General features: G+C 40.1%; 1 protein-coding gene across 1 annotated transcript in view; it reads right to left on the bottom strand.

The window, feature by feature from the left end:
• Positions 1–2,425: 2,425 nt before the first annotated feature.
• LOC133244019 (fatty acid desaturase 2-like protein FADS2B) overlaps positions 2,426–12,442 on the bottom strand; it is a 46,009-nt gene continuing 35,992 nt past the window's right edge. Inside the window, exons 6-12 of the mRNA XM_061410692.1 lie at positions 12,141–12,201; positions 9,429–9,505; positions 9,171–9,268; positions 7,437–7,533; positions 5,427–5,506; positions 4,032–4,157; positions 2,426–2,545 (exon numbers count right to left, since the gene is read on the bottom strand). Coding sequence (XP_061266676.1) covers positions 2,485–2,545; positions 4,032–4,157; positions 5,427–5,506; positions 7,437–7,533; positions 9,171–9,268; positions 9,429–9,505; positions 12,141–12,201 — 600 coding nt within the window. The 3' untranslated portion in view covers positions 2,426–2,484. The remainder of the gene's footprint in view (positions 2,546–4,031; positions 4,158–5,426; positions 5,507–7,436; positions 7,534–9,170; positions 9,269–9,428; positions 9,506–12,140; positions 12,202–12,442) is intronic.

Here is a 12,442-nt window from a genome sequence, read left to right as displayed (position 1 = left end):
ACTAGACGAACCTTTGTTGGCAAAGTAATGTCTCTGCTTTTGAATATGCTATCTAGGTTGGTCATAACTTTCCTTCCAAGGAGTAAGTGTCTTTTAATTTCATGGCTGCACTCACCATCTGTAGTGATTTTGGAGCCCAGAAAAATAAAGTCTGACAATGTTTCCACTGTTTCCCCATCTATTTCCCATGAAGTGATGGGACCAGATGCCATGATCTTCGTTTTCTGAATGTTGAGCTTTAAGCCAACTTTTTCACTCTCCACTTTCACTTTCATCAAGAGGCTTTTGAGTTCCTCTTCACTATCTGCCATAAGGCTGGTGTCATCTGCATATCTGAGGTTATTGATATTTCTCCTGGCAATCTTGATTCCAGTTTTGTTTCTCCCAGTCCAGCATTTCTCATGATGTACTCTGCATATAAGTTAAATAAACAGGGTGACAATATACAGCCTTGACGAACTCCTTTTCCTATTTGATTTCCCAGTATGATAGCTGTGAGTTAAGTTTTGTTGGAGCAAAATGAGGTCTACAGCCTGGGAGACAGCATTTCTGATAGCTCTGAGAAACTGCTCCAAAGAGGAACTGCTGCCTGGCTTACAGTTTTGTTCTTTTATCTCTGAAGAAAGCTCAGTGTCTTGTTAGGGGATAAGGTAAGTGTCATATATGACTTTAGTGAAGGGGGCACCTGCAGTCATGCACACATTTTGGCAGAGGTTTGCTGCTAGTCATGAGCAAATTCACCATTAATGAGTTTAGTGCTTTTCTGGATATGAAGAGATGTAATAATTGGGCTCATAGAATCTTCTTCTGAAAATATCTAACTATCTGAAGGCCTGTCCTGCCAGTTTTTCCAAGAGCACAGAGTGCCTCATTTCTGTTCTCCATTGTATATTCCTTTCAGAGGGTATTGAATGTCAGCAGCTGCAGCAGCACTTGATTTATTCCTTGTAGAGGTAGCTGTCAAGTGCCAATTTGTAGTTGACAAATTCCTCCTTTCCCTCCTTCCTTTCTCCTCTCCAGCTCCTCCCTCCCTCCCTTCCTTCCTTCTGCACGTTGTCACTGAGTGTCTCTATCATGTTAGGCAGTCTCTACTCTCATGGATATTTCAGGTTACAGTGCAAAACCAAGGAATCACATAAATGGATGTAAAATTATACCTTTAGTAATTACTACAGAATATATCAAAAGGAGGCCTTGAATTAATGTGGAGGCTTCCCTGAAATCTTTACCAAGCAAAGGGCTCGCTACTTGAAGCACGTAGAAACCAATACTATGGCACCAGCTTTTGAGAAGAGTTTTATTTTGAGGCCAGCTGGTAAGGAGACCTGGGGAGGGCTCAAATCTGTGTCTTTGATCTGAGGTTCGGCAAAACATTATGAGTTGGTGGAGGATGTATTAGTTGGCAGAAATGTTGGTGGAACAGGTTTCAATTAGTGGATTTTGTAACTTGTCCATTTATGATAGGATATGGTTGAAGCTTCAACATGGGATCTTCTAGGATGGAGAACCCTTCACTTCTAAAAGGATTCTGGCATTCAAATTTCAGTCATGTCCTGATCCTTTGGTTCCCTGGAGGTGGTATGGAGACTTAGTTTTTGGGTATTATTTGAGGTCAAAATTTCTTCCCTTGTGCCTACTTTGGCTGCCTGGGACTGAAGCTGAGGGAGGGAGTGGTACAGGGTGGGGCAGGGTTCCTGGAGGAGGGCCAATGCTGGTGGTCTGTTGGCAATTACCAGGTTGGAGATTGCAACTTTATTCCAAGAGCAATGGGAATCCATTGAAGAATTTCAGGTAGGACGTAACATAACTCTCATGAGTCATTTAGTTTAAATGGAAGTCTGCCCAGTTAAGCCATCTTTATCCATGTGGCCAGTGAGCAGAGGGCAGGCATGATCCGCAGGATTGATCATCTGAATTCGAATGCCATGCTCAGTGATCTGGAAAATTGTGAAATAATAGGCCTTCATGTCCTCCTCTGGGAAGTTTACTGAACAAGCTGTTAAAAAAAACTTCAATTGGGTAAATTTTAAGACTTCATTGGCTTTATTCAGTGACTTCTGAGTCAAGCAGTATCTCAGTTATTAAGCAGAAAGGAGTTCTGAGGGTTGTGAAAATGGAAGGTTTTTATAGGAAGAAAGGAGAGGCAAGGAAGCCAATCAGCAAAGTATATTTGAAGCAGACATCTTTTTAATTTTTTCTTAGAGGGGAGGGACTGCAAGGATTTTATCATGCATATATATATGTATATATATATATATCTTCTTTCTCTGGGCCAGGGGCAGGAATGGAGAAGGAGTAAAATGCAACAGGTTATCACCACATTGCCTACCCCAAAATTCCAGGCTAGTTGATTAAGATTATATTTCTGGGGAAGGCTTTAAGTGCAATTATGTCATGTATTATAGAGGTTTGGTATCATGGGCTTTAGTACAAGTGACATTTTTGGGGCCTGTGGTTTTTCTCTTTAGCACCAGCACATCTGGATTATGTTTCTGGATGCATGCAGTAAGCCTCCTTCCAGAGGGCTCCAGACTTCTGCAGGGCCCTGCAAGAGGAGCAGACAAAATCATGAGTAGGTGAGACTTGGGTCAAAGGAGCTACTTCATGGAACATTTGCTCTTTTACTTAAAACTTTACAACACTATTATTTTCAGCTATATCTGAAAGACCTTTTTCTATCTTGCCCGGTGGAGCGAGTCAAATACACTGACTTATGTTTTAGAAGGTGAGTTCACATTTTCTATATGGAGTAGATTGAGATTTTCTTTTGTTGTATGCTTTTCTGTTGGTGATGGACAGGGAGGCCTGGCGTGCTGCGATTCATGGGGTCGCAACGAGTCAGACACGACTGAGCGACTGATCTGATCTGATCTGATGCTTTTCTGTACTCCAAAGCATCATTTTCCTTTTCCCCAGTATTAAAAGAAAAAGCTCTGCTGAATCTCTATAAGATAAATCATATAACTGTAAACCAACTCATCCTGTATCCACCTACCTCTCCTACTTTATAAAATGAAATATTTTTCTAGGCTCTGGTGATACAGCAGTGAATAAGAGTGATGAGAGTCTTGTCCACCTGGAATTCCTGGTCTGCATTGTGAGACACATATTACCCAATATGCTATTTAATCATGATTGTGATAAAGGTCAGACATGAAGAGAACCAAGCATGTGACAGGTGTAGTCTTGGGGGAAAGGGAGGACTGACGTGAAGAAAAGATGTTTCAGGTGAGCTTTGGAGAGTGAATGGAACTTGAGAAGGTGACAGGAGTGGGGTGGCAAGTTGGAAGATTATTCTGGTAGAAGAAAAGGTGACCAAGGATGTGTCATGGTAAGGGGCAGGGAGTTATGTAGCAACTGTAGGGAGGTCAGATATCTGGAGGGCAGGAAAGGAGGAGGGCAATGGTAGAAAGTGAAGACGGATCACTCTTCAGGGATCTAATCTGACCAGGTCTAGCCTTGCTGGCTTATTTATTCATATTAATAGGATACTTTTTTTTTTTCCTAATCTTAAAAAAAACCCCACAAAATTCAACCAAGCTTTTGGCAGTTAATTTGACAAGCACAGGATCATCTAGGGAACTGTGAATGCTTCAGGATGAGTATGGATTCTCAGTTCCTGTAGGAAGAGTCACCCCTGCTTGTCCCACCAGACCCTGAAAGCATCTTAGTTTGCAGCCCTGGACCAGATGATTTGAGAGTCCCTCCCACCGATTAAGTTCTAAAGCATGTCAAGGCTCTGTGGGTGATACAGAAACAAATAATACAGAACCCTGGTTTATAAGAAGCTTGAAATTTAGTACAGCATCAAGGTATTTTCACTAAGTACCCAGAAGGCAGCAGCTAAATGGTAGGAATGACTGTTATCATTTCTGTGTTAGTGTTGTTCTGTATAGCACCTCATCTCCATGATGGGCACATGAATTCTCCTTAATAAATAGTTATTGGCTGAATGATTCATAAAGCAGTGAAGAGTCTGGGAACCAACAGTGAAAGGAAATGAGAGCTGTGGGTTGAGGGACTGTTATTACCTGATAACATCTCCAAGTGCCTTCAATATGGGCTTATTCACATATGGTAGTCCATGCTTGGCACACAGTGACTTCACCAGAGGTGCCACCTTGTGATAATTATGGCGTGGCATTGTGGGAAATAGACTAGGAAACAGAGAAAGGAGATATAAAACTTCTCAGACCTAAGGAGAAATCCAAAGTCCCCTTTCCCCTTTTACAAAATAAAATGGTATTAGCCATGCAGACCCAACCTTCCCCTTCCACAATATTTTTGTTTTGGGAAGTTAAAAAACTTGCTGGCAGACTCATCTTATCCCTTAACCTACTACAAGCTTTGTGGGTGGCAGTTGTTTAGGAAGAACTAAGGGAATATGTTTTAGTTCCATCAACTGTTTATTTTTGGCCTGATCCAATGAAAGTATATCATTTAGAACTTTCTACCATTTAGAACTACCCACTCTTTAGAACTACCCAGAGAACTAGAGATACTGAACCGCCCACCCGGCCCCTGCTAATCTCTGTCTTAGTCTCTCTTTCTAACTTCCTTAGCAAGAATAGATGGATGTATATTAAGTCATGGTAAATAGCTAAAAGTCCTAGGAAAGGAATAAGAAGTGAGGAGAGATGGATTTTTAATCCCAAGTTTTCATTAGTCAGCCAGATGACCGTCTTGGATGTAAACCTCTCCTTTAGTAAAATTATTAGTCCTTTTTTTTTTTGTTTGTTTTGCTGGAATTTTCAAGCCCTAATATGAAGAGGGAAATAGAATGAAAAAAATTCCTTGAACTAATAAAGGTCTTGTTCCTTCTCTGACTATCATAGACTCACATGGTTAGACAAAGAGAACGTGGAAAGCCTTTCCCCTGACACTCTGGAGAAACTGACTCTCAGTGTTTTCACTTGCATCAAAGTGTGAACTACCCACTTCCTCTCTGTAACTGACACATTGGTAAAGGATTTCCAGATGCCATGTAGAAATTGCAGCAGGGACTCCACCTCATTAGTTGTTTTGTAAACTTGGCTCTAAAGACACAGATAAGTAAATATTTGAATTATAGCATAGTTAAGTTTGAACACAAGTTGCTTACCCAAGTGTCCTGATTTTTCTTAGGTTTTGCCAACAAAGCAAATGCAAAGACATCACCAATTCCTAAGCCCATAGGAATCTGGAAACTGAGTCACTGATATGTTTTCCAAGATTTCACTCCATTTACTTGCAATTATGACACTTCCTTCATTTCTTTCTTCCCTTATCTATCATTGTTGTTAATTGAAAAATAACATCCTTTAAAGAATCCTGGTTCATTTTTTTTCCTTTAAGATTGTGAGTCTACTGATCCTCTCTGGACTATATGGAGGACGGTTATTAGTGACAGCCCTTGCCCTTTATCATAAACTATTTATCTTACTCACTGGTGCTCAATTTGGAAGTTCAAGTGCCCAGTGAACCAGTCATTGAAAAAGGACTGTTCAACATTACAGGTGGTCAAGACCTGCAAAGAAAAAGCCTACATTAGATATAAATGAACCCATATCAAACAAGATATTTAGTTATTCTTTTATCTATCATTCAACAAGTGCTGATTGAGTACATATTTTGTGTAACAAACCATGAGGGATAAAAATAAGTCCCAGGTCTCAGGGACCTTACAATTATAAAGGAAATAAGGCATTTTGCTAAGAAGTATTGATAAGGCAACAGATACGAAGAAATTAATAGGATCTGAGAGGACTAAGTCACTATCAGCCCTCAAAATCAAGACTAAGATATCATGAGTAAGGACTTTGGCAGATGGAAATGGGATTGTAGGACTCTGGTAGAAATTATAGGAGTTTGAATATTATTACCACAGAATAGACTTAAAGGACTTCTAAATGGGGAATAAAGCATACAAGGACTTAAATCAAGGGTTTTGTGCATAGAAATACATTTATTAATATATACAAGTAGCTTCCTTTTTAACTAATGTATTTTATTTTGTACAAAGACAGAGAAGAAGTTCATGGGATTCTCCAAACTACTTAGAATGCTTATGACTGTGACTTTTATTCAGTGCCTTTCTAAGATTTAATTCTTGTTAGGGTTGTTGTCATTTTGAATGTTATTTATGCAGTTGCTCTATGTCAGGGTTCCTTGAGTGTACTTTAGAGCACCTTGGAGTCCCTAGGCTACTTTCAGGGGATCTTCAAGGTCAAAATGATCCCCATAATACTTCTGAGACAGTATTTGCCTTTTTTATTCTCATTCATGCATGCTTATAGCATGGGTTTTTCCAGAGGCTATTAAACATGGGATGATGTAATCACTCTAATGTTAACTTTTATTGGCTTTATCTTGTTATTTTAAAATTAATTAATAGATATTTTAAAACTCTCAGTTTCAATTTCAAATACAGTAAGTATCAGTGGATATAACCTCCAGCAACGAAAGCTCTTTTATGTCCTCAATAAGTTTTAAGAGTGGTTTCTTGATAAAAATTGGCAAAACTAATACAATTATGTAAAGTTTAAAAATAAAATAAAATTAAAAAAAAGATTGAGAATCACTACTATGTGGAATGTCCACTGAATTTGGAAATGAGCATGGAGAAAGAAGTAGTATGATGACTGGATTCTCCAGTTAATCATGGCACAGCCAGTGTCAGGCTTAGGAGGCAGTGGTATTCTGCATGTATCACAAATCTTTTAATCATTAACAGCATGCTTGCTGAGAATACTGAGTCTCCTCTCTGGGCCCCAATATCTGTACAATGAAATGAGGGGGATTCCAGGGTTCTTCCTTCTGTTATTCTAGGAGTGTGAGATTCGTTGAAAGACTGTACCATATTGAGGCAGGTTTAATAAACCTTGCTTATTAAGTGCTGCACAATAAATGTTTTAATTCTGCATCACAGCTACACAGTTCTGCTGTTTTAGAATGAAAGCTATCAGAGAGAATATGTAATGTATGAATGTGGCTGTGTTCCAATAAAATTTAAAAAAAAATAAAAACTGGGCTAGATTGTCCCTTGGACTGTAGTTTATTAAGCCTTGGTTAAAAGCCAAGGTTCTGAAATCAAACTGCTGAGGTTTTAAACCTGCTTCTAGTGAACTCTGACTGGTCCACTGGTTAAGACTGTGTGCTTAACACAGGTTTGATCCCTGGTAGGAGAACTGAGACCCTGCATGCCACACAGTGTGGCCAAATAAATAAATAAAACCTGCTTCTACTAGCTGTGTGATCTTGCACAAGTTATGCAACTTCTTCATACCTCAATGTTATCATTTGTAAAGTGGGAATATTCCGAGCACATAGCTACATGAGATGTAGCAAAACAGTTGACAGTGCCTGGCCCCTGGCAAGCCTCCAATAAACATCATTTGAGGTCAGCAGACGGTAATCAGGATGCTTTGGTGGATGCTTTCCCAGAACAGCATTATTACCTGAGAGCTGAACCAGTCCTGGTTCTCCTCTGTGCTTATTTTCATTGGTATGTGGTTCATCTGGGTAATATATGCAACCCAGAGACTTTCAAGAAGCCTTTAAGAGAATAATAAGAAGATATGATCACTCCTTGGGGAATTTCAGTTCCAGTCACTGGGCTTGTGTAACCACTGGCAGATCTGGCTGAGCAGTAGAGGAAATGGCAGTGACTCAAAGGTTCCAATCATGTGGTGGTTGTTTGTTTTTCATCTTTGCAGATCTTTTATATCTAAAGATGACATACAAGGTATTCAGTCACACTACCTGTCTTGCAGCCTACTGTACCAGAGCAGTGTTCCCAGTATTTTCTGTAGGCATTGGTGTAAGGCTCAGAAGATGCCTAGATAACTGAAAGTCAGGCTTCCCTGGTGGCTCAGTGGTCAAGATTCCATCTGCCAATGCAGGAGATCTGGGTTTGATTCCTGGGTTGGGAAGATCCCCTGGACAAAGAAATGGCAACCAACTCCAGTATTCTTGCCTGTGAAATCCCCAGAGCAGAGCAGCCTGGCAGGCTACAATCCATGGGGTCACAAAAGAGTCAGACATGATTTAGCGACTAAAGCAACAACAATTTAAGGATATATGCAATGTGATTAACAGGTTGGCTGTTGTCATCAGATAGAACTGGGTACAAGTTCTGATTTGGCACTGCCACTGGCCCTTATTTTCTCTTGAGTAAGTGATTTAATTTCTCTGAACTTTAGTTCTCTTATCATAAAAATGAAATTGATACTATCTACATTGCCTGGTTGTGCACTTTTGATTACATCAAATAACATAATACATGTAAAGTGAATGAAGTTGCTCAGTTGTGTCTGACTCTTTGTGACCCCATGGACAGTAGCCCATAAGCACTTCCATCCATGGAATTTTTCAGGCAAGAATACTCGAGTGTGTTGCCATTTCCTTCTCCAGAGGTTCTTCCTGACCCAGGGATTGAACCTGGGTCTCCCACAAGGCAGGCAGGAGCTTTACTGTCTGAACCACCAGGGAAGCCACAATGTAAAGCTTTTAGCAAATTGTCTGATGCATATTAGCTACCATTATTTTATTAATAGTAATGCAAATGAATGAGGAAGGAATAAATTAGAAAGTTGAAGAGGGTTATTCAGTTTAAAGTCATTTTGATTTGGGGAAAATCTCTAGTTGTAAAATAAATTTTAAAAAATTTGGTCTCCTCTTATCTTTGGTAAGAATTATGATGTCCAGCTGGATTACAGTTTGAAGGACTCGGTGATCAGGCAGAATACAGTTGACCTTTGAGAAACATGCAGGTCCACTTAAATGTGGATATTTTTAAGAAAACACACAGTACTACAAGATTAGTGGTTGCTTGAATCCACAGTTGTGGAACCACATATATGGATAGATAACTCTGGGGCTTGAATATCTTTGGATTTTGGTAACTGAGGTGGGTCCAGGGACTAATCCTCCTCAGATACTGAAGGACTACCATACTGTAATTGGGAATTAATCACATGGGAAAAAAGGCAAGATTGGGCAAATTTAGTTTCCCAGAAACTCATTCAACTATTTCAGCTGTTTTATCCCATATTTTCTTGAAATGTCTCAGCAATAAGAATGCAGTCTGGTGTCATAATCTGCAAATCTTTGATAATCATAAATAGATTGGATAAGAAAGGTAAGAGGACCATCCAGGCAATAAGAGTAGGAGAATATTATTGTTTTCTTACTTGACTAAATATATGAGCACCATGGTTCCGAAGATTCCATAGAAAGGACCGAATGTGATGAAATGGCGGATATAAAAGGTGCTGACCCAGGCAATGTCCTGCAGAAAAAGGGCTTGAAAGTTGAGCTAGTGGAAATAAAACTGGCTAAGTCTTATATCCTTATACTCAAGGAAACTGCATCTGGAAAGGACCAAGCATTTACCTTTCCCCTTTTCTACCAGCCTGATCTAGCTCTAGCAAAGGAATCGAGTTACTCACCTCCCAGTCCCTTCTGCGGTACATCGCTAGAATGGAATCCAGGTTGAAATATACTGGTATAAGAAAGGGGACCCAAGCTGGAAAAAAAAAAAGAAGGAAAAAAAAACATCAAGAAGATAGTGAACAAATGAGCAGATATGATTCCTGTGGAGGCTAGTGGGAGTTGATCTCCTAACATACTACCCCTGGAATATTGCCCCTGAGAAGGATGTAAGGTGGACATCCACAATCACATCCGGGATGCTGCTGGGCTTTTAGAGTCTCTGGGTGTGAACCAGGACTTTGGGTCAAGCTCCCTTAAGGAGACTATGGAAGCTTTGAAGATCTGAGTCATTCTTGATGAAGGCATCCTAGAAGGCATCCTTCTGCTATGAGCTTTCAAGTTTTCTTAAGGTCCCTGGACTCCTTCAATTCTTCACGATCCTTCATGTTGGGCCCTGTTGCAATATGTTAAGGTGGCAGATACAGAGCAGGCATACTGAGTCTGGCCAGATAGTTATTTACCTGCTTCTCCCCCAGGACCAGTGAAGTTGCCTGGAGCAAGTAGGAATCATATGGAGACCCTTCAGATTTTGACAACTCTCTTCTTGATCAAAATTTAGTGAGATGCTCTGAGTCCCCATCCTGACTAGGCTTCAAATGTGACCTATAAATTTTCAGAATCTGCAAACTGTCAGCACAAATGATTTTCTCCACCCTACACACTAAGAGACTCACACAAATGCTAGAAATAGTTTCCAAGAACAATTCAAGGTTGTGCCCCTAGGATGACACCGACACCTTAAAGTCCCTGCCTGAGAAAGTTCAAGACTGTCCAAATAACTTACTGCTTGTTCAGTAGGCTTCTGACCTCCTTTTCTTCAATCATTTTTTAGAAAACTTACAATTATAAAATTCTTACTGTGTCCCTCTGGGATGGATTGTCCCTGATCCAGAGTGTCTTTCTCAAGGACTTGGGAGTCATCCCTTTGAAGTACAATCTTTGAGGATTGGGCTCTGTCCTGCAGCCTCTGGGAGGGTAGGAGTTTGACTTTGATAAGCACCAGTGAGAAGACACACGTGGCTTAACCACATGACCAGCTTCCCCTCCCTTTATCCTCTTTCACTAATTTCCTTTAGCATGTTCCTGTGTTTTAAAAGTCTCCCACCTTTCATTTCTGGTAAGTTGAGCTCAGCCTATACTGAATTACCTTTCCCTACTACAGCAATCTGCATGAAAGCTGTTTTGCCACCTTTATGAAATGTCAAGCCTCATCTCTCTCTGACAGGTTGAGTATGACTCATTTGTACCTGTCATACTACACTGAAGACATTTGAAAGAAAATGACAAAATGAAACAGCTCCTGAGGACGATGTGGTTTGTAAGCTGGGCATTCTGCAGTGAAGCTACAATATTCATCCATTCCTCATAAGCTAAGGCTGTATTGTTTCACTACACACAGGAGGAGGGTTCAGAAAAGACACTCCAGAAGTTTTTTCATATGTGAATACACATCTGTCTGGGCTGGAAGAGTTCCCTTTCAAACTGGGGCACTAGTGTCCTCCAAACCCTTTTTGGTCATGAAAGAGAATAACTGCATTAGGATAAGTCCTCAGAATTCTAACTCTGGAAGAGGCTGCAGTGGTGGTTGAGCCTCATGTCTCAGAATAAGGACTCACAGGCCATCCCGGTCAGGCACGAGACAGTTGACCACTGGTGGCCAATGTTTGGGCAAGCCAGAACATCTGCAACACTTTCTCAATCTTAACACTGTTGGCATTTTAGGGTCAGATAATTCTTATTGTTCAGGGCTGTTCTGTGTACTGTAAGACATGTCATAACATCCCTGGCTTCTGCCCCATGGGTGTCAATACCATTCCTCCCTCTTTGTTGGGATAATCAAAAAAGTATCTGTATGCTGTCAAACATCCCAGTGGGGGCAGCAATGCTATTAGTTGAGAACCACTGATCTACAGGAAATGTTTGCAATCTTCTCTAATTTGGGTTTCTTTTCCAAATGAGTAAGCATGTTTCAGATGAGCATATTTTGGGGTCCTAAACTTTTCTTCCTGAGCAATCATGAGTTTGACTTGGTTAAGAGCAAATCACTTTTGCTTCTAATATTTTTGTTGGTATTAGCATTATTCAGCTACCCTATTTTCTCTCAAGCCTAGAACATATCCAGATCTGTCTTATTATGTGTGTGTGTGTATATATCTGTCCACTAAAATACCTTCTACAGCTGTATGTAAGCTGTGGGAACAGTCAACTTTCTTCCACACAGAAGCTCTACAGGTGACTTTTATCATGAGACTCTGCTTTTTCGGGCACCTACTGTCAGTGCTTGAGCATTCTTTTCCTAATTTTCCCCCTATCCCTACACCACTATCCTTTTCTTCTTGATAAGTATTATATTTCACTTATCCAGGATGAGAGTCACAGGTACCAGACCCCTTGATTGGCATCCTGCCTCCCATCCATTCTTGGAGCATCTCCTTCACTGTACAGTAGCCAGAGTGATGAGATGCCCATTAAGAATGCCTAATCACTCTTCTATTTTCCTCTTCAGATTTCACCCAAGTAAGTCTGAAATAAAACATGCTGCTTTTTTGAGGCACAACAAGACATGGGATCATCTCTCTGTGGGAGGATTTCAGTCATGCCTTCTGGCTTGACAATTGTTTGTTTCGAGGAAATGGGATGATAAGGATTGTGGCTCCCTGGTGACTCACACACATGGAAGTACAGGTGCTGCTTCTCGTAGTTGATGAATTTGATTTTGTTCTTGCCATACTGAAAGAAGAGAGAATAAAACTAAAGTAAGAACAATATTTAAATTAAAAAAAGAAAATGTACATAAACTTTAAAAAATAATTAAATAAATGTATTCATTTAATTATAAAAAATAAAATAAATGGTCTTATACCATTTTTAAAAAAGAACAATATAGATTTCTGTTATTACACCCAAGGTTGTGTGTGTGTGTATATCTCTCTTTGTGCACGTGTGTGCATGTGCATGTGTGTGTGTGCAT

Source organism: Bos javanicus, unplaced genomic scaffold (assembly GCF_032452875.1).
Source record: "Bos javanicus breed banteng unplaced genomic scaffold, ARS-OSU_banteng_1.0 tig00000403_1, whole genome shotgun sequence".
NCBI lineage: Eukaryota > Metazoa > Chordata > Mammalia > Artiodactyla > Bovidae > Bos > Bos javanicus.
This window is presented reverse-complemented; position numbering and strand designations above follow the sequence as displayed.